At 42.8% G+C, this 27,050-nt stretch overlaps 1 protein-coding gene across 2 annotated transcripts in view; it reads left to right on the top strand.

The window, feature by feature from the left end:
• Positions 1-27,031, top strand: part of arhgap17b (Rho GTPase activating protein 17b) — a 34,708-nt gene extending 7,677 nt beyond the window's left edge. Inside the window, exons 3-20 of one of the 2 annotated variants that reach the window (XM_056581036.1) lie at positions 10,728-10,832; positions 11,502-11,578; positions 12,205-12,316; positions 12,628-12,704; positions 13,082-13,184; positions 13,653-13,721; positions 13,823-13,904; positions 14,878-15,005; positions 17,096-17,207; positions 17,872-17,953; positions 18,138-18,218; positions 18,917-19,030; positions 19,413-19,504; positions 19,748-19,889; positions 20,890-21,198; positions 22,044-22,168; positions 22,996-23,433; positions 25,643-27,031. In XM_056581036.1, the coding sequence (XP_056437011.1) occupies positions 10,728-10,832; positions 11,502-11,578; positions 12,205-12,316; positions 12,628-12,704; positions 13,082-13,184; positions 13,653-13,721; positions 13,823-13,904; positions 14,878-15,005; positions 17,096-17,207; positions 17,872-17,953; positions 18,138-18,218; positions 18,917-19,030; positions 19,413-19,504; positions 19,748-19,889; positions 20,890-21,198; positions 22,044-22,168; positions 22,996-23,433; positions 25,643-25,800 (2,406 nt within the window). In that variant the 3' untranslated portion in view covers positions 25,801-27,031. The remainder of the gene's footprint in view (positions 1-10,727; positions 10,833-11,501; positions 11,579-12,204; positions 12,317-12,627; positions 12,705-13,081; positions 13,185-13,652; positions 13,722-13,822; positions 13,905-14,877; positions 15,006-17,095; positions 17,208-17,871; positions 17,954-18,137; positions 18,219-18,916; positions 19,031-19,412; positions 19,505-19,747; positions 19,890-20,889; positions 21,199-22,043; positions 22,169-22,995; positions 23,434-25,642) is intronic. The other variant, XM_056581044.1, reaches the window with a different exon arrangement.
• Positions 27,032-27,050: the final 19 nt, after the last annotated feature.

The following is a 27,050-nucleotide window of genomic DNA, read 5'->3' as shown; positions in this document are numbered from 1 at the left end:
TACTCTCTCTCTCTCGCTATTGCTCTCTCTTTCGCCCCCCCCCCCCCCCCCCCCTCCCCTTTGCGCTATTTACCTCTGGAGAATTGAACTTTGCCCGCATCTTAAGAAAAGAGAGCACTGTGCTCTGTTATTCAGCGTCAGTTCACACTCCTTTAAAACTCTGACGAACCTGCCTCAGATAACCGATATGTGTTGAAACGCAATCATTCCAAGAATGTGCTGATTCTGCTGCAACTGCCCCTCCCTTCTCCCCCTCCCATGCCATCTCATCAAAAATAGTTTGTCTGTCTGTCTGTCTGTCTGTCTGTCTGTCTGTCTGTCTGTCTGTCTGTCTGTCTGTCTGTCTGTCTGTCTGTCTGTCTGTCTGTGTGTGTGTGTGTGTGTGTGTGTGTGTGTGTGTGTGTGTGTGTGTGTGTGTGTGTGTGTGTGTGTGTGTGTGTGTGTGTGTGTGTGTGTGTGTGTGTGTGTGTGTGTGTGTGTGTGCGTGCCCCCGCCAAGAAGGATTTTATGCATTCTTTTTGGGAGAGCTTAGTGGGCACACCTTTTGTGAATGTCAGTTTAAGTAGTTTTTATTACATATTTGGTCCTTTAAAAATCCTCTTCCTTCTCAGCCAAGAATTCCAATTTTCGGTGATTCACGTATCACACATCCTATCACAAAGCAAGGCATTGGCCAGATATGAAGCAGATATCCTGAAGGAAACTCATTGTTTGCAACGTTGGCAAAAGATGCATGCCTAGAACAACACAATGTTGTTTATTTGCTTGTTCCAGCTGCCTTGGAAACCAGAGATCGTTTCTGCACAGTCATCACAACCGGCCGGCCAGACCCAACAACAAGCCCACTTGTAGCCAATTAGGTCAGCCAGTAAATGAAACAGTCAGCCAGTCCACAAATCCTAGCCAAGACAATCAGTCACTCAGCCTTCAAGTCGTCAAAAGCGGCTGCACTTCAGCAAACAGAGCTGCGTCCATCCAGGCCCTCTGTGACTCAGTGGAGGTTTCCATAGTTAGTGTTGTCAGGGGTCATAGTTTAACTCAGCCCAGGCTTTTCATTGGCTGCTGGGGGTCGTCTGGAAACACATGGAACCAACGAGCCTATAAAGCTTTAAACAAGCTCACTAACGGGACATGGGGCGTAACGGAAGGGAAAGTGTTAGCATGCGTGTGTGTTTCTGCATCTGCTATTTTTTATGATATTGTGTAGACTGAGTGTTAAAAAATATTGTTAGATCAGTCAACTATGAAATTAATCGCTAGGTGCAGCTCTAGTGGGCAGGTTTCCATGCACGTGTTTTGTGTGGGTGTGGGTGTGTGTGCGTGTGGACATCAATGTATTTACGAGCTGTGTGCGTGTAAGCTTGTTCCACTGGACAAACCTCCCCTGGCGATTAGACACATCGCTTCTGTCTCGATGTTTTCCAAGAATCCGTGGTAAAAGACACATTTAAAGGGAGCTCTAAGGGCCTGTCCACATGAAAACGATTGTTGTGTAAAAACGCAGTAGTCATGCACGTTTGGGCCGACCGTCCAGACCGACCGGGCATTTTCAGTCCCTGCAGACTTACTTTTTTGAAACAAGGTCCCAGGGTGAAAAAGAGAAAACGCCCCCCCCTGCGTTTTCGTGTTAAGATTCGTGAGGACGCCAGATGCGCAAATGATGACGTCCTGCCCCCCACCCCAGATTTCCATCAATTTTATTTTTGGGGGATTTGATTAGAAATATTTTTGTAGCTTTAAATACAGCCCCTTGGTAAATTGAATTACTAACTACATTAAAACGTTTTTTCTGATCAATCCATAAGGTTTAAGAACTGCTGTTGTTGTTTTTCGTTTTTTTCCTCCTCGACTGTATTTTTGTATACAGCGCGAAGGTTGATGCGAATGCTCCTCGTCTTCTTCTTTTTTTGGTGGAGAAGCAGCGCCACATATAGGCCTGGAATATGTACTAGAGTGTTTCTACAGCTAGATACATTTTTGCAATGAGTCCATCATTACGTCATCATATAATTCCTGAAACGCTGCCATGGAAAACGAGGGGAAAAGATAGTTTTCGTCCATGTGGACAGGGTCTTAATCGTTCTATCCACATTAAGATCACATTCTCCAGCAGGAAGTGCTTATCTTGACTCAGGGCACACTCACACTAGGCCATCTGTACCGTGGCCAAGTACGTTTGTCCCCTAAAGTCTAGATCGCTTTGCTAGTATGAGCACACCAGGGATGGAAATTAACATGAATTGTGTCACTTCACCCACCACTGTGTCAGGTAATACTTTCCAGTCAGGTCCGATCAAATCTGCATATTTAATACATTTGTCATATGGCACTGCAGTTCTACAACCATTACTGTCAACCTCCGGCCCCCTTCTTCTTCTACGCCTCTTTTGCTGAAATGGGACTGTCAACATCCGGGATAATATACCGGTAACAGGGCTCTCAAGTCTCACGCATTCGGCGTGAGACCATAGTAGGGTCCGACCGATATTGATTTTTGAGTGCCGATGCTGATGCCGATTATTTTCAGAGAAAAATTACGATTACGATTTAATCGGCCGATTAAAAAATAAATAAAAAAAAATAAAAATAAAGCATATAAAACGTAGTTTTTGATACCTTAAATATACTTTAAACACTTTTAACGAATATGTGAATTGAATGCAGAACCTTTGAGTGTTTTAGAATACATTTACAGTCAAAAATGAGTGTAATGTAAAATGTAAAATAAATAACTAACTCCCAATGTGCTGCGCTCGTGAGCAGTGACTAACACGTGCGTGCTGAGCAGTATGGTCTCACCGTTAGAGTCTACAGTATAACAAATTAACATGGCCTGGGACCTAAAGAAAAACAGGCACAACATGCTCAAACAACGCGTCTTGTGTACATTGGTGAGGTGAGCGCGCAGCTGCCTGAGCGAGCGTGCTTTCATGTTGTACGGTAAAATTCAATCTCCTCTTTTTTACTCCAGCTAAAGTTGTTAGTTAGCAAGGCGAGTAGGAGCGCAATCTGCAGGATACTAAGCGTAATAACATAAAAAAATAAAATAAAAAAAAAACGGTAGTAATCTGCGTCTTTTTGGCCGATGCCGATTATTTTCAAAAAGGCTATAATCGGCCGATTAAATCGGCAGGCCGATTAATCGGTCGGGCCCTAGACCATAGCTGTGTTCGAAATCTTTCCCTATCACGGATATATTGCACTATATAGGGTGCTCGCCATTTTGTAGTGGTGTTCGAATTCTCAGTGGTTAATTTCATGCACTATATAGTGCACTTAAAATACCCCAAATTTGAGTGTACATACGATGTACCCTGCATGTTACTCCCGTATACCACAATACAATGCGGTTGTGTTTTTCCGGTGGAGAAGAAGAAGCTTAATAACCGCGAAAACGAATACATTTAATGATGGAATCTCCGGCTTTCGTATAGAAATGTCAACAATTTGTTTGGGATTTAACGTAGAAAATTTAGCATTCAAATTAATTAAAAAAACTTGAACCAGGAAATGTAACATTCAACATCAATACAACCTGCAGCTTTCCTTGTGAGTGCCAGGTTTGTTTACATGATGTGGGCGCATCTGTCTGCGTCACACAAATACCCGGCGCGTCTACTGACGCAAATGACGTTTAGAAATGTTCAGCGTAGTATCCGAATTCTCGTTTGTTCGTTCCCTATATAGTGCACTATATCATGAACACTATATAGGGAATAGTGAGTGAGTGTATAGGGAACGATTTCGAACACAGCTCTTATGTCCATGCGTGAGACACAAGCAATTCAGAAGAAGACGATGGGTGTGTCGCATAGACGTTGTCATCGTCTTGCCGTCCCTCCCCGTTCTGTGATTGGTTCCCCATCTCAGGCAAAAAAGCCAGGCTATTTCGGAGGCGGGACACGTTCAGAATTCCATTCATAAATTAACAGACGTGAATTGTCTGGCTGGCTGAAATTTGAGAGGGGTTCTGGGAGTGTGCATGGTAAGATTTGTGTAACCAACGAGAGAGAGGTATGATCAGTTAAGCATGACGAAGGAGAAGTGTATGGAAGTAAATCTGTGCCATCAGATTTTGAAAATAAAAATCCATTGAATTCTAAGCACTGAATATTTATGCATTGAAATAACGTATCTGGATTTGAATTTCAACGTAGTCAAAGTCCCCACGTTGAATATTTTAACATTGAATATTTGATTTTGAATTTTTAACCTTATATCTAACCTAAATAAAGCTGAATAGGAGTTCAATTCAAATCCAGATAAGTTATTTCAACGCATAAATATTCAGTGCTTAGAGTTCAATGGCGTGACTCAAACATTTTGTGGTTGAGAGGGCATATAGGTTTCCACCATATAGGTTTCTACAGGACAAAATCTGTGTGGGGGTGGGGAAATCTAGTGGGGGATATGTTCAACAAAAGAACAAGGAATTTAAAGCTACTTACAATAGGCCTAGGCTACATTAATTTCCCATGATGGCAGCAATGTTCCACTTTAAGCTGGAATTCACCGGTACATCAAAACCACTTGTCTTCTTTAGATTTCAGTTCCCTTTATTTTATTCACACAGTTCAGCAGCGGCATTCATTCAGAATCAGAGCCCACATTAAAGCTGCATTTAGGGCGACTATCACTACCCAGCCGAAAAATAGATGCGCTATAAATGGTTTTGTATATAGCAGTCAGGAACATGGGCATAGTTGTGGAAGTGCTGGTGTTGGAAAAAAAAGTTGACGGGAATTAAAGTGCTGCACATCGACTGTACAAATGTAGATTATTCATCAAAATAATTTTAATTCAGAAATTGAATAGGCTAATAAAATCCGATTTCTGATAATTAAATCCAGCATTAAAGGTTTATTTACGAAGGTTCTCACCAGTCATTTGTTGCCTGTTCGCGATGTCGATATTTTAAAGCAGTTCACTAGCGTGCAATATTTGCAGTGTCAGAATTCTGAGAATTTAGTCAGCATTTAGATTTCTCAGAAATCTCTGACACTGCAAATTAAAGCGCTACTACTAGCGAACTACTCTCAGCGTGACGTGAGAGAACTTCCTTAAATTAACCTTTAATGCTAGATTTGCATGAACGCTTTTGTGTGAATTAGCTTGGTTCTCTTTCATGGAAGCCGGAAGTGGGAGATTCCTGGGGCTTGCCCCATGAATTCAACCCATACACACGCTCACACACACCATACTTCGTATTTCTCACGCAATTACCAGGATAGCACCCACCAATTTAACAGTGTTACAGGTAGGAATCAAATGTGTTTCCCGTACGTACGGTAGGGTAACCAGACGTCCTCTTTTGCCCGGACATGCCCTCTTTTTGAGACACTTTTAAAAAATGTTTTGCGGAATTTCAAAATCGTCTGGGATTTTATTAAAGCCTCATACATGTTCCCATTGAATTTGCGTTGCGTTTCTCTGGGTCGTTCACAAACTAGTTAGGCTACGCCCTCGGCCTACTCACATTAACGAACATTAACACATTTCTCCTACAGGGGATTGATCTATCCTATTGAACAGAAAGAAACACTTGGTCATACTTTACACACTTTACCACAGCATTGGTCTAATGCCACAGATATATTTTCAGCATTGGACTGAATGCCACATAAATATATAATTATGTTTTTGCACGTTTGCAACGTTTAAAAGTTCAGGGTATAAAGTTCAAATATATGCCTCTACTTGTATTGCTTAAGCCAATAGCCTTTTGAGGCAGTGTTTTTTCAGAATATTAGGGCCAATAATGCTTACTATCATACGTTAGTTATCAGGTCTGTGGACACATTTGTATGCAGTCACATGTATGATGGTGTAGCCATGCATGTTGCTTTATTGTTAATGTCAATTCGTTTTTTATTGAAAATACTTTGTATGCATGAATTATCCCCAAACTTGTCATCGTAACACCTTTAAAATACATTACTTAACATGGCAGATACCTGTGTATTGTTTATCATATGCGGTAAGAGAAGAACGTTTTCAACTCAGTTCCTTGGTAGAACCTATTTACAGTAAAATCACTTTTGATGGAAAAAAGATGTGTATGAAAAACACTTTTCTTATCTATTGTTACTATTATATTGTTTAAAATGTACGCATATATAAAAAAAAAAAATACCGTCTAAAAAGTGGCTGGTAAAAAAGATGAGTGGCTTGTAGATTTTTAAATCTACCTGCCACAGTGGAAAAAAGTTAATTTCCATCTCTGGAGCACACCATCCGTACTCAAGTACAGTTCAATTCCGTGGCCTGAGTACACTTCGGAGAGGTGTGCGCAGGCCACGGTACAGATGCTAATGAGCCGACACGCGCACACGCACAGATAAGCAACCTGAGCTGCATGACGTATAGTCCATGCAACCCTTTTACCCCATTAAACAATAAACATGGCGGCAAGCGGTTCGTGAGTGGGTTCAATTTGGTGCGACAGCGAAGTTGAGTGTTTGATCAAAAATCCCCCGTTCATCGCAGCGCAGGCTTTATTGGTTCACTGGATAAAGCGGGGGTCCAGACATCTTTAAAATAATTTCCATGCTCCCGAATTTTTTTATTTTCTTTACGAATGAAGACAATAAGTTCACGTCTGAGTTTAGGCTACAAATGCGATTAACTATTTACAAGTGCAAAAACGCCAACGTATTCTTTATTATGCTGTCCACTTTTTTATCCCGGAACCGCGGAGCCGTCACATTTACAACAGAATGAAACCCAATAAACCGCCAATGTGTGCAGGGAGGGTAAATTAGGGTTCTAGCTCAAGCATGGAGACCCCGGGGAGTTTAAACGCGCGGGCCACGCCGCGAAAAAATGCGTGCATAAAACGTGCAAATATTTGGCAGTGTAAAAACGCTCAGTGAGAGAGGGCTGTATCTGAGACGAACGGCTCCAAATAAGCAACAAAGTCAGTAAAATGCCAATTGTGTTTTGTGTTGTTCTTTATTGTTGTTCTACTAAGCAGCGACGCTTGGTGATGACGTATTATGACATGATGACGTATGTACAAGAGGCAACCGTACTCAGGCCCAGTTCAGATTTCCTAGTGTGAGCACAGGTCAGCGGCACAGCGGGGGGGGGGGGGGGGGGGCAATCGTACTTGAGTACGGAACAGGGCAACTTTGCCTAGTGTGAGTGCACCCTTATTTCCGACTGTGGAGGGCAATACTGTGGGTGATTGGTGTAATAAATCATCACTTCGTGGCTCATCCTTGGATACACACACGCACTGTCAAGGGGCCGAGCCTGCATGATGGAGCTAGCATGGGGCCCTTACTAGTGACCCTGATATTCCCCAATGACTCTCTTTGCCGTTAGGGAGGAGTATATCGGTCACAGGAAAAAATTGCTGTTGGAACCTCAACTGCCATTCTTACCGCTTCCATTCACTCGTTCCGCACGATCGGTCCAAAATAAATGTAGATTTTGATCGATGTTCGTTGATCGGTCGTAAAAAAAAGCTTCCATGGCCAGAGGCTGAGACACAATCAGCCATACAGTGTATCCACGAGTCGGGTTTGTAGACAAACAATACACACAGCCACAAACCCCTGGGCCTCGCTCTTTTCCTTTCTGTCCCTGGCTCCTTCCCTCCCTCCCTCCTCACCCACCTTAGCTCAGAGTGCCTTACGAGAGCCTGGATCCAATCCAATCCGTGGTCAGATTGGACCACGCGTCCACACAGGAATCAAAAGGCAGGAGCCATGGTGTTCGTTTGGAAGAATGCCAGAGTCTAGCTGGCGGTGAAGCTACCAGCTGCAGGAGAAGAACTATTTAGTCATTTGGCAGACGCTTTTATCAGAAACCACTTGCATGTGAGGCTGAGAGCATTCAGAGTATGGCATCATTTTTGGAGTTACTAACTAACTAAAACAATTTATACAGAGTGCAGAGTAGCTATAGGAATAGGAAAGACCAGAGAATATAATTGTTATTTATTAATTAGCTACAATAAAATACCCCAAAAGAGAGAGGGGGAAAGAAGGGAATAAGTTTCATGGCAGAAGAGCGGGAGAGTTGGAAGTAATGTTTAACATTGCTGCTCCTCTCAGGTCCTCATCTGTCAAGGGAATGCTTCATCTGAAGCCTGACAGGTGCAGCACAGAGCTTGAGGTCCTCCCCTAGTTGTACCTCTGCATAGTTCGACACCCGTGTACACTTTGTTTCACAGATCCAATTTTGTTTTGTGTCATTCAACTCTTGACATTAGCAACCAGCCTCATGATGTTATTTCTTCTTTTGATAGTGTTTAAAGAGAACCGTGCACTAATGGGTGGAAAGGCCCTGTGTGCCATTATTAGTGTTTGTGTTGAGTATGCTCGGATGGGGATCTGCCTTTAGAGAAGCAGAACAGCTGATTGTTTACTGTTGCACAGGATGAGGAAGTAGCTGCTTATTAAACAGACGGACTTGTCAGATGCAAAGTCTATGATTTTGCAAAGATCTGTGTGTTCCGTGTGCACATTTTTGCCCATGCTCAGGATCAGTTAATTTCCAAGGAACCTTCAAGCATCCTAATCTTAAATTTAGCCTCATGGTTGGATTTGTTTAAAACTTCTTATACCGTTGGAAGCCTGTTTAGTTTCCTTTCAAATGGTGCCCCATTTGTAAGGAACATGACATGCATTTGTAGGATGAGCAGCAGCACTGAGTAGGTTGGTTGCGCCGATGAAAAATTTGCCAAATCTTTTCTGCCCTTGCCAAACAGGTTATTTTGCTGTTGCTATTGACACTTGTTTTGAACTTCTGATACACCCAGATGCTGCCAATCAATTGCCTGATTGGCACCTGATGGGCAACTTCGAGCTGGTGTTCGGCAAAACCAAGTTGCGGCATTATTTGGAGTGAGCCCTAGTACCCTCTCCAAACTGAAGGCCAAGTTCCATATAACGGGGGATGTCAAAGACCGGCCGCGAAGAAGACGACACCCCAAGAAGTTTCATCACTCTGTCAGCACTTATGTGCCGTAGGCTGTCTTCTACAGATTTGCAGTCAAGGTTTGCAGGACGATATGGCTGACGGCTCTCTGCCCAGACAATCCGATCGCGTCGAATGACGTGGGAAGGTTCAAGAACATTCGCAAACTCGTTCATTGAGCGCGACAAGACAGCTAACACTTATTTCACAAATTACATTTATTAGCGTTCCTAACTTTATATTTGTATTGTATTGTATTGTATTTATCTATTTCCCTAAACAGTAATAGCTGAATGTTATGGGGATAAGGTGAATAATAATAAGTAATAGTAGTAATAATAGTTAGTAAATGCCTGCTCACCTATCTACCCATCTATCCATCTATTATCTAAATTAAATTAAGGAAATTAAATTAACACAAGCTAGCTAGACTATGATACACTTTAAACACTCAGTTTACTAGCTAAATTCGATTAAACAATTAAATGCAAAACAAATATAAAGTAAAAACAAGTGTGATCTAGCGATCCGTTATCTGTGTTATGTTATTTCGTCTTTAGCAACATGAGCGTGAATGTTTTTTGAAACTTGCTTTAAATACTCAGTTTACTAGCTAAATTCGATTAAACAATTAAATACTATACAAATATAAAGTAAAAACAAGTGTTATCTAGCGATCCGTTATCTGTATTTTATTATTTCGTCTTTGGCATCATGAGCGCGATTGTTTTTTGAAACCTGCCTGGCAACGGACAACCCCTTACTTAGGCGGTACAAATTTGGCACCCGGTACAAATTTGGTGTGACAGTGGCAGTTTGAAGGTGTGTGGAGTGGCATCTCCCTCACTGAAAAAACGAGGCTTGTCATCATTGAAGGCAATCTCAATGCAGAGAGATATAGACATGAGATTCTGCAACCAGTGGCAATCCCATATCTCCACATTCTAGGACCAAACTCTATCCTCCAAGATGACAACGCTCGCCCCCACAGGGCGGGGTTTATCAGAGACTACCCCCAGAATGTGGGAGTGGAAGGATGGAATGGCCTGCTAGCAGTCCTGACCTCAACCCCATTGAAAACTTGTGGGATCAGCTTGGGCGTGCTGTTCGTGCCAGAGTGACCAACACAACCACGTTGGCTGACTTGCGACAAATGCTGGTTGAAGAATGGGATGCCATCCCACAGCAGTGTCTGAACAGGCTGGTGACCAGCATGAGGAGGAGGTGCCAGGCTGTTGTGGCTGTGTATGGTTCTTCCACACGCTACTGAGGCTCCTGTTTGTGAAACGAATAAATTGTTTAATTGTCACTATGTCTTGTTTCTTCAAAATTCAATCATCCAATCCACCAAACACCAAACGAGTCAATGGCAGAGAAGAATTGGCAAATTTTTCATGGGCGCAACCCACATACTCAGCTCTGCTGCTCATCCCACAAGTGCATGTTCCTTGCAAATGGGGCACCATTTGAAAGGGAACTATACAGGCTTTCCAACTGTATAAGATTTATTGCCAAAAAGTATTGTTACCACAGAGAAATAATCTACCAAACACAAATTTCCTTACTTTTTGTGCTAAGTTTATATATAAAAGTGCAGGTATACTATAATACTATCCTTCAACTACAAATAAATGTATTCACCTAACTTGACCTGACATCGTTTGTGTGTGTGTGTGTGTGTGTGTGTGTGTGTGTGTGTGTGTGTGTGTGTGTGTGTGTGTGTGTGTGTGTGTGTGTGTGTGTGTGTGTGTGTGTGTGTGTGTGTGTGTGTGTGTGTGTGTGTGTGTGTGTGCGTACCTCAGATCGAACGGCGGATGGAGCTGGTGCGAACGGCGTCGCACAATGCACACAAGAGGCTGGTTTTGTGTCTGCAGGGTCAGCTGGGCACCGACTCGGAGAAACGACATGTAAGCACTTTTCTCTCCTCTCACTCACTGTCCTCTCCTCTACTCACAAAAGAGCAGAGGACAACTTTGAATTCAATGACCCTAGTTTTCATTGTATTATTAGAGTACCATGGCTGGCTAACCAAAGCAAAGACCTATTTCGAATGTACGATTTAGCAGGTGCTTCAAAGTGAATCTATTTTGATGCATGTTGTTGACATTAATGCGCAGGTCATGGTTGCATCTTGCTCAAGAATGCCTACTGGTAGACTGAGAACATAGGGATTGAACTCAGAATTGATGTGGATAGAAGTCGAACACCCTAGCTCTACTAAACTTTCTTCATCCTGCGACAGTGTTGTGCTTTCATTAACTATTGCATAGTATTGAGTCACTCAGGAACAGACGTAGTGGAAAAATTGAGCCATGGCCTTCAGTGTTTTTAGTTTTCCAGCACGTACGGACAACATGCACACAGTCATTGAGATTGTCAAGTCGTGTCCTAGCATGTGTTTTTAACGTTCTTTGACTTCTTTTTATTCAGCTATATGATGGATCATAGCATCTGTTCAACTCTGTTAATGTTTTAGCACATAGAACACGGTTTAGTGTTGGTTGTGGGTCTGTCTCTGAAAACGGTTTCACCTCTACCTGGTGCCTAACTTTCACTTTCTATTCATCCCCCTGCAGAAAAAGCTGCCACTGACATCTCTGTCCCAGGCCATGCAGGACGGAGGCAGCCAGCTGGGCGAAGAGAGTCTGATCGGGTCGGTATAAGTAAACTCTCTTAACATAGCTCAATAATACAGCTCATGGCTGTCTTAAAGAATGCAGACTCACTTACCTTACCCTCATCCTCAAACTGCCATTTGCTAAACTATTTTACACTTGGGTTAAATAGTAAAAGTCCATTCAAATTGAATCATCTAAATACAAAGATGATTGTGGAGAAGGAAAAGAGCATAAGTTGTTTACACTGGCTGTATGAGGGTTTAGTCTATCCTTTTCCACTACCACAATTCTTATGGAAAATGCAGCATATTTGATGTAAATCGAAAGGAAAGTGGCTGCGTAGAACAGATCATAGCTGATTTGAGTGGTTGGACTCGAGGACTTCTTAGATGTGTTTGGCTTTACACTGTTGGTCCTTCTCAGGAGTGTGAGCCTACTGCAGCTTCCCACTCACTCACTCACTCACTCACTCACTCACTCACTCACTCACTCACTCACTCACTCACTCACTGACTCTGTGTGTTTCTGTGTTTGAAAGATTTACCCCGTTGTTGGTGTATGTGTTTTGTATTGTTTTATCTTGGTCCTGTGTGTATGTACTCATTATTGGTTTTGTGTGTGTGTGCGTGTGCGCTTGTATTCTGTCCTTGTGCTTGAGCAGTAAGATGATGGATGTGTGTGGGGAGGCAGAGAGCAGGCTTGCCTCGGAACTTATGCAGCACGAGGTCACGCTAGAGCGGGACGTCCTGGAGCCTTTCAATCAGCTCACAGAGGTACTAACACACCGCTAAGCACCACTACACAGCACATGACGTCCATAACACACCATAACACACCAAAACACTGCACTAAACCCCCTGAAGAAAAACACCACACACAACCACACACACACACCATACCAGACCACTACACACCATAACACAAAAACATACCACTGCACACATCACTCCATAGTACAACTGCTCATTGTAAAAATATGTAGGCTACTGACGGTCTGGGCAACATTGTAATGTAGATTATATGGATCAGGTTGTGTGTTGAAAGTGTACCTTATGAGTTGGAGTCTCTGTTTTTTATTCCAAAGGTGGAAATTCCAAACGTGCTGAAAATGAGGAAGCAACTGGGCAAGCTGGTTCTGGACTATGACTCGGCTAAGGCTAGGTACGCTAGATGCTAGCTCGAACACTGTTTGATATGATCGAAAAGGGATGCTATTTCAACCTTTGGGCATGCAAATCTTAAAGGCAAAGGTACTTAAAAAGAATAGACGACTGTGTACTCGTACTACTTGTGTAATGTCAAAATAAATTTTACAAAAGGAATTAAAGATATTTTGATTTTTCTTATATCTAGGGGCCGCCCTTTATTTTCATATGTGCAATGCCAGCGAAAATGACAACAGAACATTATAATAATTGTATAATAATTGTTTTTAACTGATAAAAAATACCTTGCTAGGTTTTTTTTTTTTTATTTGATTTAATCTTAAACCTTTATGTGTATTACCTACCTGCCTAACATTTTTCAATCACCCACAGGTGGTACCAGGCGACAAGGACCAATAACCAGGCCATGGCGTCAAAGGTGGACTCACTCAAGGACGAGATGGATGAGGCACTTAATAAAGTAGAAATATGCAAGGTAGATACTAACAGATTTATTAAAATTGAGTCAAACCATAGAAGCTTTATAGACCCAGCTCCGGTCTCTTTATTAAGTTGGAACAATGGGCCTTATTCACATAGCGGCCATCTTGGTTCTAAATGCTGGATGGGGGGAACTGAAGGATGCAGAATTTCGCATTATTCCGTTCCCCCCCCCCCGAACTAGCATTCAGAGCCAAGATGGATGCCAGGTGAATAAGGTTCATATCTAAACAGGGTAGGAACAGGGCAGCCTTTGTCATCAGAAGTCAAGTCTTGCAACCAATCAGGTTATATGACTTACAACAGTATGACTTTGGACATTTAATCTGCTTGCTCGTCAGATGTTGTCTTCAAGAGGAATTTGGTGAATATAACACAGTAGATAATGTAGATGACATGAAAGAGATTTGTGAGACTGAGTGAGGGATATTATCTTATAAATGTATTTTTTATTGCCACACAGGACCAGCTTTCTGCGGATATGTATAACTTTGCTTCAAAAGAGGGAGACTACGCAAGTTATTACGTTTTGGTAAGTCTGCGATGATGAAGGTCATATCCTCTCCATATCTAAACTGTTGAGTGCATCCATCATTTATTTTGTGTGTGTGTTGCATGTGTATATGTGTGTAGCTATTGGAGGCCCAAGCAGACTACCACAGGAGGTCTTTGGCTGTACTAGAAGCGGCCATCCCTGCCATTCAACTGCAGCAAGGTAAACATCACCCGCAAGAAACACCTAATATAAATACCGAATGAAACTTACATTTATTATCGATTGTTGGTGATCGACGTACACTACGAACTACACAAACTACGCATCCCAACATGCAACAGTATCTAAAATCGGTATTTAGGAATTGAGAAACCAATTATTTATATGGATAGGTACACACTTCAGCATGTAACCCCAAAGAAACCTGAAACCTGACTAAACACGATAAACCATTTCATTTGATTGTGTAGGCCTACTGTGTTTGTATTTTTCGGTGATATTGTGCGGGATATTCTATTTGTAGGACAGGGATACTAAATGAGTGATGCTATTGCATTGCTTGGCTTCTAGAAGTAAAGCCTATAAGTTATGCATTTTTTGGGAGGGGGAGGGGGGGGGGGTTGGCTCAGTGGTCTGTGTGCAGGTTTTATGTTTTGCCTAGTCTAGCAGCCTTTCAGAACCATTAAAGATTATCCCAAAAAAGTAAAATGCAAAGTGTGTCAACTTCTCACACTGCTGAAAATTATTCTCTCCATCATTACTCACAAGTGCATTTTACATTTTGAATCAGTCAAACACATTCGATTTATCAATCTTTTTTTTCATGATCGGGTGTGAATACCTTTGGTAATAAGACAAAACAAATCTCTCTGTCTCCACAGAGACCAGCCACTGTTGGATTAAATAGATCTAACACGGTATATTATACTAGGTTAATATCCTATATCATCTGTTCATTGAGCGGCATACATAGAAAAATCTATGACAACTCAACCATCAGTCATCGATGGGTCTTGCCTGACAATCATTTTTATCCATGAAATATCTTTAATCAAGGACAACCCTTAATATAATCTAAATTACAATATTTAATTGTAGAATCAAAAATGTTCTACGTTTGTAGAACCAAAACGTCTGCCAACAGCCAACTGACCTCCATGTTGTGTCTCCCTCCCCTCCCCCCTCCCGTTAGACTCGTGGATGGAGAAGCCAGCGTTTGGCACGGCCCTGGAGGAGCACCTGGAGAGGAGCCACCGGGAGATTGCCCTGCCCCTGGAGGCCTGTGTCATGATGCTGCTTGAGACTGGCATGAAGGAGGAGGTAGAGACTGAGAAGTTACATTGTATTGTCCTAGCATGATATCAAATGTTGTTGTTGCAAAGCAAGCCACACTGTTGTTATCATGTTTCTTATTTGATTTCTTGTCATTTATTCAAATCATTTGTTACCACTGTGACTACAGGGAGCGCTATAACTCGTGGTCAAACCTTAATTATTTTCTTTTTGATTGTGATACAAATGGCTGTTGGTTTTGGCGGATTTATGCAAAAATAGGATTATGCCAATGAGAAGTCATTATTCAACCAGTCGGCTTCAGAAAACCTCAGAGGCCTAACATTTGGTGTGCCCATCAAAGACCTCCCCCTTAGGTCCCCACTAGTTTTGTGTTGATAGCTGAGTGGTTGAATTTTCACTGTTCCCGGTTCTCACCAAGTTATTTCTTTATAATTGGAGTCAATTGGGGAAACAAATCATGGTCGGCAAAGTTGGTACACGTATAGAACCGGGGATAAGCAGTCCTCCAAAAAGTAAAGTACCTCCTTGGCAACAGGGGACGCTATAATTCACAACCAAACAAACACGATCAGCTAGCCTGGTCCTACCAGACCATCGTACTTCATTTCATTTGTCCAAGGAACCCATGCATATGAAGCAGACCCAGACCTAGTACTGAAGTGAAATGAAAATTTAGTGGAAGTAGGTAGGTGGGCGGTGCCAGGCTAAGGATCAGCCCCATTATTCAAACAATCAAAAGTCAGAAAACGGCCCAGGGACTGTGCTAACCTCATTAGCCTTACTAGCATTAACATGTCAGTTAATGAGACAGTTTCAATTTTAAGTTAATCTTTCAACCTTATAAAATGTCATGAATAAGCATATTAACAGATTCTAAATGTTTTGGCTTTTTGCAGATAATGCAGATAATTTCTAGGTTGATTTGATATAAAATCTCTAAATTGTATGATGCGGTTAATAATTCTGAAGTGAAAAATGGAAGTTGGTAACGATCACTTAGGCTGGCTTGCCAATTGTGTGTGTGTGTGTGTGTGTGTGTGTGTGTGTGTGTGTGTGTGTGTGTGTGTGTGTGTGTGTGTGTGTGTGTGTGTGTGTGTGTGTGTGTGTGTGTGTGTGTGTGTGTGTGTGTGTGTGTGTGTGTGTGTGTGTGTTTGCGCCCCTACGTATGTGGTGTTGCATTTCCTCTCCACATCTGTGACCCATTACCATAACCACTAATACCCTCTTTAAAATGCAGCCACAGCAATAGATATCCTAAAATGGTATTATTCAGACACTTTTTTACAGGAAGCCAGGCCAACGATTTAAAGGGGAAGTGTGTAGAATTTGGTTGCATCTCGTGGAGCAGACCAGGCAGAAATGGGATATAATATTTATATGTATGTTTTAATTTATAGTGTATAATCCAATGAAATAAACAATCATTGTTTTTTCGTTATCTAGAATGAGGCCTTTTTATCGACAGTATGTAGGGAGAAGGTGCTCTTCCATGGAGGCCACCATGTTTCACCGCCATGGTTCTACAGTAGCCCAGAAAGGTCAAACAGCTTTAGAGAGGACCTGTTTGATATTCAAAAAAGAGATCCGTGACACATTTCTAATATTTTTTTAGTACTGTTGTTGTGTAGGACCATTAAAATGAGCAATGTTCTATATATTTATATGCAAAGCGCCACACATCTAGCCATTGTACTGTAAGTGTTCTATAAGTGTGAGAAGGTTAACCCTCTTTCAGGTCCGTCTCATATAGCCTAGGGACTACAAGCTATATGCTTTTACTATTTCCCAAAGAGAGGTTTCGGGAGGGTTCAGAATTGGGATTAATTTGGATGCAATCTGTAACTTCACTGCTAGATGCTACAGACTGGACCTCAGTCTGCGTTAGAACCTGAAACAACCAGAGTAGTACAAATATGTACTACTCAGTTGGTAGGTCCGTAGTGATACTTTTACTTCCCGTTTCTTGACGCCAGAAACCCACACAAACTATTAATATGCAAAGTGCAAGTGTTCCTCTTGAAGGGAAACAAGAAGAGTAGAGAATCATTTGCACGACAATAAATATATATATACAGTGCATGTATATCTATATATATATATATTGTATTTCCTAGGGTCTCTTCCGCATCGCTGCTGGTTCATCCAAGCTGAAGAAGCTGAAGGCGGCATTGGATTGTTCCACGTCGCAGCTGGAGGAGTTCTACTCAGACCCCCACGCAGTAGCTGGTACGATGCACTGTCATGACAACACGGCGACAACTTGGGATGCACCGATTTTAACTACTTACATTTCGGTATTCGCCAAGTACTGATATGAGTACTTAATAATACTATTACAGTTTAAAGAGCAAGTGAACCCTGGGATTAGGACACTATGAGATAAAAGAAAGAATAAGTATTTTGGGCTTAAAGTTCTGGGAAGGAGGGGGACGTTATCGCCATGGTCACGGTCCACGGCAACGTTGTGATAGTTTTTTAGTACCGTCGTTGTATATGAGAGTTATAATGAACGATGTCGTATATGAAATGCACCACACACAGTAGCGATATACAATATGTTTCGTGGAATCCTAACACTTGAATGCCACTAAAATAAGTGGCATTCAAGTGTTAGACTTCCACGAGTATAAGATGATGCTCAGTCGGTGCTCCAGCATCCACACACACAGTATGTGCAGTAGCAGTATGCAATAATAATAATACAATAGTTTCCGAAAAGGTCGATGCCACAGTCAGACAGAGCTCCAAATGTCCACACAAACCGGTGCCCCTTTTTTATCTGAATTGGGTACTTATTTCAGTAACGTGATTAAATGGCATAGATTACTATGTTGATGATCATATAGGACATATTTGTAATAAAGAAATGTGTGTGTGTGTTTGTGTTCAGGAGCACTCAAGTCCTACCTCAGGGAGCTTCCGGAACCTCTGATGACGTTTGGCCTCTACGACGAATGGTTACAGGCCTCATGGTACACAAACTCTCACACACACAGACACAGACAGCTTGCCAAGCTGGCAAGCATATATACATATATATCATGTATATATAAATATTCATTCATGTGCTTTTGACAATTTTACCCCAATCTCTGTATGCTTAAAGTAATTTAATAAAACGATTCCTGACCTTCCGCTGTGCTCATGTGTGTTCAGTGTGCCGGATCCGGACAAGAGGCTTCAATCGCTGTGGTCAACGTGTCACAGTATGCCAAATGCACACAAGGCCAACCTCAGGTAGCGTCTGTTCTACTCCTTTCTATTCTAATATATTCAATTTGGTTCTAGCTGTTGGATCTCAGGCCTTTCTAATCCTGATTCTACCCTCGATTGCATGTCGTTATTTTACATGAAGTACATGTGCTAGTATATAATACATATTGTCTGATGTGCATATTGTGCACACTGTATTTTGGGACATGAAAGCACATGTTGTCTCTATTACACAATAAAGGTGTATTCTTGTGTGCTTACAAAGTGAATAATCAAAATTAAGAATTTTTAATACAAGAGTCTCTGTCTCATGTGATAGAGTAAAGTATAGTGCGTGAAATATGTCTAGATAAGCGGTAAAAATTGTCTTGATATAAAGTAATGTATGCACTGTGTAAGGTAGATACGATGGTTCTTTGCTAACTCAGATTCACACCTGACACAACGTACGAACCTGACACAACAGATGGTTTCTAACACAGCACTGGGACGTCCTTTGAAACTGTTTAGATTGGGGCAGGCGATTACCACTGTCCATCATGTATCCTGTAGTTCAAGATAGCCTAGAACGATACTCACGGGCGTACACACACACGCACGCACTGTGTGGGTCACACAGTATGCGTTGTCTGCTGCATAGTATTGGTCTTGCGGTACACAGTATGCATTGTCTGTTTCACAGTATACATTTTGTGTAACATAGTATGGATTGTGTGTTGCAGATACCTGGTGAAGTTCCTGGCTAAGCTGGCGCAGGACAGCGACGTGAACAAGATGACCCCCCCTAACATCGCCATCGTCCTGGGGCCCAACCTGCTGTGGCCCAAGACGGAAGGGTATGGAAACGGCACAATTCTTTCTACTATCTAGTCATCCACCACTATTCCTTTACAACAGTCTTACCGTGAATTCAGATACAGGTCGTTCTGGATCAGGTAGAGGTGAGGCAGGGAAATGGCGCCCATTGGGGATCAATACCCGATACCTTTGATCCTGGATTCTCAAAAACCTTAACCACTTTTGCACTATCCCCCCTCCCTACCTCACATCTTATTCATTTACACAGTTTGTTTTTCTTAAACATACACATTTAAGGAACGAAATGTTAACTATCTATTTATTAGTTCAAAGACTAAATTAATAAATGTATATGAATAAATGCCTTGTATTTCCTAATGGTTTCCTCATGCTCCGTCTTGTGTGTTGTCTTGTGATCAGGACCCTGGCAGAGATGGCCGCCGCCACGTCTCTCCACGTGGTTGCCATCATAGAGCCCATCATCCAGCATGCAGACTGGTTTTTCCCTGAAGGTAAAACCCTGTAATGAGTTGTATTAAATGTAGTGGATTGTAGGGGTTTGTGTGCGTGCGTGCGTGCGCGCGTGCGTGCGTGCGCGCGTGCGTGCGTGCGTGCGTGCGTGCGTGCGATTCATTATTTTATTTATTTACGCTTTTGCATGCAGAATTTATCTTCAATTCGATTTTTAGATTTATATTTTCATTTATTTAACCTCTCTCGCTGTCTCTCTCTCTCTCTCTCCCTGTGACCTCCAGAGGTTGACTTCAACGTGTCGGGCATGTTCGCCCTGCCCAGCCACCTGGCCACCCCCGAGCCGGACCCTCCCGGCCTGGAGAAGAGACGTCCCGGCAGCATGGGGGGGCAGGAGGGTGACGGCCACACCCCCCGTAAAGACAGGTACCTGTCCCGCCCAAACCTCAGCCTCACCCTCAGCCTGCCGTCTCGCTCCCGATCCCAGGTGCCCCGGGGCCCCACAGTGTCGGCCCTCTACTTGGCGGCCGACGAGTCGGTCACGGTCACGGAGACGCCCACCGAAGAGCAGCCAGCTCCAAACTTTAAAGCAGAAGGCTGAAGGGGCCGTGATGTAGGGGCCCCTGGTGTAGAGCCTGGTTTAAGGCCCCTAGTGTTGGCCCCTGGTATAAACCTCTGGCATAAAACCCAACACACACACACACACACACACACACACACACACACACACACACACACACACACACACACACACACACACACACACACACACACACACACACACACACACACACACACACACTCTTCCTTTTACTGAGAAACTAAGCAATTACTTTATTTTTGTGTGTGTGTATGCGTGTCGCTTCAGCACTACATTATGTGCTACCTTTTATCAAGGTACATTTTACATTGATTTTGCACGGTTGCCAAAGCCAATAAGTGTGTTTATTTAATTTAAGGTTAATAATGTACAGGAATGAACCAAAGGGGATGACAGTTGAATGATTTTCAATGTGATGCATTGTCATTCTTCTGTGCTACTATGTCTTTCGAAGCGTGACTGTACTCTTGTGCAACTCTTATTCTTTCCATTAAAGCTTCGGTTTTACTGTGGCTTGCGGGCTGTATGTTTTGTGTGGGTCTTCCTACATTGCCTTCCATTAGTTCCCTCTCATCTTTCTATGCAAACAAGCAGACGTTCTTTTGGCTCTAAGACAACTGGGGTTTTGTGTTGTCTCGAAAGGGGGAGTTCTTTTAACCGTACAAAGTGTATATCTCTCACTCTTTCTCTACCAGACACACACACAACGGGGTCCGTTCACTTTTTCTCCCAATTTCTCCCTATTCACTGGTTTGTTTAATGTACTTCCTGATATTTTCTCTTCCCGTCCTCCCCTTCTGCTCTCCCTCCCTCCGTCTTCCTTAGCACTGGTAACAAACCACCGGAGCCTGCCCCGCGTAGACTCGGCACTCTAAATAGAAAGCATCTTAGCTTACCCGCCTTCAAGTCCCAGACTCTGCCCCTACCGGAAGCTGGGGACTCACCCACACGGCCCCAAACCCCAGTCCACAGCCCTACCCTGGCTATTGATGCGGAGCCGCTCTGCCTGGTGGACGGAGGAGGTGGTGGTGGTGGTGGTGGTGAAAGTGGAGGAAGGGGTAGTCACAGGGGTTTGGTGCAGGTAGACTCATGGCAGCCTCAGCCTTTGTCCAGCCCCACCATTGAGAAGTTCAGGTAAGGAGACGTAAACCCGGGATCCCGTCACCTTGCAAAAAAAAAACGCCCAATCAGCTCCGTCCGCCTCTCAAATCAGCGCTCCAGCGACCCGTCGTTTCGTCAGCCCCGCCACGAAAATGTTGTCCCGTGTCTGCTCCGGTCATTGTCTTCACAGCGCAAGCACATTGCCCAGATTGATTATTCCAATATTGACAGTTGACGAGTTGAATCAAGGAACTCTCCATGTTGAAACGCTACCAGCTTGTTCCAGGAGAAGACATATTGGTTTGTTTACAGGCTTGGCCACTTCAATGGGCGATTGGCCACATTCTGTGCTTGATAATGCTCCAGATTTCTTTACCTGCCTGCCAATCTGTCTGTCTGCCTGCCTGCCCGTCCCTCCATCTGTCCCTCTGCTTGATCATCGGTCTGTCTCTCTCTTACGTGTCAGAAATTTGATTTCCAAATGCAAGACCAAATCACACAATCTTACATTTGTACTTTTTAAATTCCCTTTTCACTAATTTTTTTTAACAATGCTATCTTATACAAATTTTCCTGTTTGTTACCTACAAATAAACACAATCTCTAAACTATGTTGTTAATATGTTGTTAATATGTTCAATATGTTGATAAGAGTCAAGCCATTGTGTCATAACATCAATCCAATGTTATCGCCATCAAAGTAACTTTCATGGCAAACTAAATGTTCTGATTGCAATGCATGCATGTGTCCAACACTGATGTGAACTGAGACAAGGTGTGTGCGTGCGTGCGTGCGTGTGTGTGTGTGTGTGTGTGTGTGTGTGTGTGTGTGTACGGATTGACCTTCTACATGTATACCGTGTTCCCCCTCCACACAGCCCGGCGCGGGAAAACACATCCACCCCCCCTCCTCAGAGGAATGGATCGGCCCCCCACCTGACTGTGGGCACGCCCCACTCCCAGGGGGGCTCCCGAGGGACAAGTCCACACATGATGCGCAGGGGTAAGATCACACACACACTTTACACACCTGACTTTATAAATAAAGGTAAAGATATTTTAGGGTTAGGGTTAGGGACTTTTAATGACACTAGTTAATTCATGGATTAATGCACTGAGATTTTTTTTGTTCATCCTCTGTGGCAACAAGTGAAGTAGCTTCGGCTCAGCTTGCGTCGTCTCCTGCGCTCCCACACCTCAAACTATCAAAATACATACTAGTATATAAAATGGATGTAGCATCCGGGAAGACCTCAGTTATTCCAACTGCATCCAATTCTCTTGGCTTATGAGGGTCGCCATCTTGTCATAGTTTGACTCCGCCTCATTTCCTCTAACCAAAAAAGGGCATTGATGTGACGTCGGGGGGAGGGATACGCCCATCTAGGTGACCTACACCGAATTAGCTCGTAGCTCATTCGTTTTTAAACAATCAGTTGGTACAGTTGACCGCAGAACAAGGCATCTTGGCACCGGAATGGACAATAGGAATGAACGCAGTCGATGTCAAGATGACGGAGATAGTCTGCTAATCTTGAAAACTAGCCTCCGAGTCGATGTGAGCGCCCCTAATTATTCATAAATGTTAACCTCCAATAAAATAAAAACTATCCTGCTAAAAAGAAATTCACCCCCCTCAGTGTTGTCATGGAGATATGAACTAAACATACTGACCAGAATGTTTTTTTGGACCAGGCTGTAAATAGGTTTAATAAGACTGTGAAAACGGCCTGTTTAACAAGTGAGTCAAGGAAGAATTGCTCACTTTTGGTACCGCTGTGGTTGGGGCTGGATCTCAACATGGTGAAATCGTACCCCCCCCACCCCTAGGTACCAAGAAGCAAGCCCCTGCCCCTCCCCGGCAGGCCAGCCCCTTCACGCCGCAGTTGGGCAGCCAGCAGACCCCCGGCTCCGCCTACCACCCGCCCATCGCCCCCAAACGCCACTCTGGCAAGGAGAGCCCCCAGATCCACGCGCCCAGCCACCCTCCCCCGCAGCCGCCGCTCAGCCCCACCCCCCCGGTGGCGGGAGGCGCGGGGGAGACGGACCGCTCCCCACCCAGCACCCCAACACCCCCCAGCACCCCTCCTCTGGACGCGCCGCAGCCCTACCCCTTGGTGCACCCCTCCTTCCACTCGGGGTCGCTGCCTCGCCCAACCAGGCCGGCCCCCAAGCCCCGCCCCCGGCCAAGCGGGCCGCCGCCCCCACAGCCGCCGGCCAATGAGGGTGAGAACGGCCTCCTCAACTCCGCCTCTAAAGTCATAACAGGTATAGTGCCGCTGGCTGTTCTTCAAATAAAATTATATATATAATGAAATGATATAGAATATTGTAGGGTATTAATTCACTTAAAACATTCACTATGCTGTTCATCATCTTTGGTTAAAATGTTTTTTTCTGCCATTCTTATTCTCAGTTGATGAGGAGGACTGAGGAGTGAGCTCATAGGATTTATATTTAGTGATAACACCAATTTTAGTTTTATAACTGCTAGCTGCAGTAGGAAGATGCATAGTCTAGGTTTATTTAAGAAAATACAATATATTATTAATTAGAAGTAGTAATGGGGGATGAAATAACTAAAATAAAATGTCCAGTAAGTACAAGTTTTTGGTTTTGGTGATGTTGCTTTTTAAAACCGCAGACACAAAAGCAGCCACCAAAGCTGCTGTGAAATGTAAAAAATGTGACAACGAGTAATGAAAATGGCCCAACTCAAGGGCATGCATCTGAAAATATCACTGTACGCAATTGGATAACTCTACGACCAACCAAACGAGCCAAATCCTTTAAACTTGTTCCTTTATGTTCATCTGTGTATCTGAACATTAATGGCTGCTGAAGTCACAAGCTGAGGATTTTTCCTGTGGTTTTCAACTGTGTTAATGACAATGAACGGATTTCCACTGCGCTCATGTAGGCTGGCACTATGTCTGGCTTGTGGTTCCACTGCCTTCTCTCTTCTACACACACTCTCTCTCGCTCTCTTGATATTCTTGTCATTGTGGTGATCTGATGCATGATGGGAAATATGTGTAAATATTGCAGATGTGTGAGCTGCTGAGATCTGAAAGGCAGCGATGGTAAGAGTTTGATTGGCTGATTGGCCCTGAAGCCCCTCTCTATCCGTGTGTGTGTGTGTGTGTGTGTGTGTGTGTGTGTGTGTGTGTGTGTGTGTGTGTGTGTGTGTGTGTGTGTGTGTGTGTGTGTGTGTGTGTGTGTGTGTGTGTGTGTGTGTGTGTGTGTGTGTGTGTGTGTGATCTATACATAATATATGTATATTTTACATTCATATATTTTGCATTCATTAGCCTCTCTATTAACCTGTGCTTTTTAACATTAACATGCATGTGGTCCCTACCCCTTGTTCTGTGCCGGTTCCTGTTGAATTGCTATTGGATGCTAACACCTGTTTGCTTATTAACCCTTAACCCAAAAACGTGGTTTTTTGATTGTCGGTTCAGAGTATACAACTCCGCTGTGTTACGCAGGATGGTTAAGGCTTTTTTATCGTCCCACGTTCCCGCAACGCAATAACCACGCAGACACTTCAAAGAAGTCGTGAACGTTTATGGTTCTGCGTTGGGTTTTAGTTAGCGGACCAATCACAGCCCTTGCTACTGCGTCACCTCAACGGAAGGTTACGATTTTTGGGAGGCGCACGTCCGGCCCTTGCGGTGGACACAAGGAGGGTCCGCAAGGACATAAGGGGTCCGTAACCCTTGTGATGCGCGAACGTGGAACCATAAAGAGCTTTTAGGGTGCCATTCATCGACGGTGTTGAATTGGTTGGATGACTCTATCTATAGGCTCCATTAGCAACTACTCTTACCCTATACCTGCTCATTAACGTGTATCTACCATAAAAACACTGGCATACTTGACAGTGTTTTTAAACCTAACCCAGGTTAATTACTTAATTCACTATGAAGTCATGTAGTGTTATTAGTGAGTGAATCTTACTTATTCCTTACAGACCTGCTTCCCTCAAATCCAAAGATGTATAACCTGATGAAATTAGGAACACTACACTGTTCAAACCGCCGTTGTAGAAATTTAGTTGAATTGGAGATCTCTTATACATTTACATTTACATTTACATTTTCCATTTAGGGCATTTAGCAGACGCTTTTATCCAAAAAAGCACTTAATAAGCATGTTAGATCCACGTTGGCTAGCTATGATAAAAAGAGGGGTTTCAGATTTTTGTATTCGTTGAAGGGTGTTTGTGTGTTGGATTAACATATATATCTATTTATATATATATAGATATATATATTTTTTTATCTCTATCTCTATCTATATCTGTGTGTTCCCAATGTTGAAGGTAGGTGTTTTTAGGGCGTGTGCTTTTAAGTATTTATGTTGTGCGTTTTCTGTTGTGTGTGTGTGCCTAAGGTCTTTTGGGGGATAAGATAAAACAGGGCCTATCACGGAAGCTCCTTCTGCTGCTTAATATTCTTCTCTCGGCTACAAGGCAAAGAGGCAAGCCCCATCATCAAGCCGATTGGACGAGCCCTGATTCCTGTGGTTGCTGTGGACCAACCGGAGGAGAGCTCTGCTGGTGAGGAGCCCTCCCCGTCCCCAGTCCCCCAATCAGATCCTGAGGACGTGTTGGAGAGCACCATCATGTGAGGAGCGACCTGGAGGTCACCATTCACACTGACCAGCCAAAAGATTTTCTTCTCCAATCCGCTTGCAGAGATCACTCAGAAACAAGCACATAAAACCCCCCGACTGGAGGTCCTATATTATAGAAAACAACAAAACACACAGCGGCCCTCTTCTGATGGCTTGAACTGAGACTAGACCATATAACCTCCTGTATCAAGTTCATGTCTGATAACATGGGATCAGTCTTGCTTATGACAAGGTTTTGTATTATTTTATACTTTAAGACTGGAACTGTATAACCTGGACTCTATACTCCCTAATCTTACAGAGCACATTCATTATCACTCCCATTTTCTCTGAGTTGATTTGTCCTCGTACTATGCCTATTCACAATGCAGACATTCTCTATATTTTCGCTATTTTGTAATCTGCAATTCTGTGTTTGAAATTGTTGCAGGAATGTCAATTGTGAATCTATATTTTTTTGAAAGAATTGTCAATATTGCCTTTGGTTTTGCAATTTGTATATGTATGTATAGAACACATGACCTTATTGGACCTATTGTTCAATTTCATGGTCATGTGAGCAAAAATATGGTTGAAAAGGGCCAAAAGAAAAGAATGTTGAAATGATTAGTTTCCTTCGTTTTATAGCTAATAACCAAATATTTAGGCCACAAAGAGTGCAATATATTAAAAATAATGGCAATAATGGCTTTGGTCTGATAATCGTCTTTCATCAATACCAAGGTGTTGACCTATCTTGTTTTTTTGGTATTGTTTTTTTTTTACCTTTTTCTTAAATAAGTATTTTGTGACCAAAACCAAGTTCCATATCTGTAAGTCTAAAACATTTACAGAGTTGTGACACTGTATCTTAAAGGGATTAGTAACGTTTATTTCTCTGTACAAAATATAATTTTTTCATTAAAACAATGCATCTTTTACTGCTTTATTTTAACATGTTGCTCTAGCCGAGACTTTAAGGTTTTTTATTTTATTTTTTGTCTATTGTAAATGAATGTTTCTGGGGTCTTTCTCTATAATCTTTGGCGTCACTCCTGATCATTTCCTATATCAATAAATGCCAAGTGGGTCAACATGTGTATTTAAAAAATCGTATTTATTATGGAGAGTTCATGCTGCTGAAAGGCAAGGCAAATATCAGGTTTCTGGGATGTTACTTTTCATTTTGTCCAGGAGTAGTGAAATACATAATATTTTTTCATTTTCAAGAAATGAATAAGTTGAAGTCGCAATATCTATGTTTG

Source organism: Gadus chalcogrammus, chromosome 2 (genome assembly GCF_026213295.1).
Source record: "Gadus chalcogrammus isolate NIFS_2021 chromosome 2, NIFS_Gcha_1.0, whole genome shotgun sequence".
NCBI lineage: Eukaryota > Metazoa > Chordata > Actinopteri > Gadiformes > Gadidae > Gadus > Gadus chalcogrammus.
This window is presented reverse-complemented; position numbering and strand designations above follow the sequence as displayed.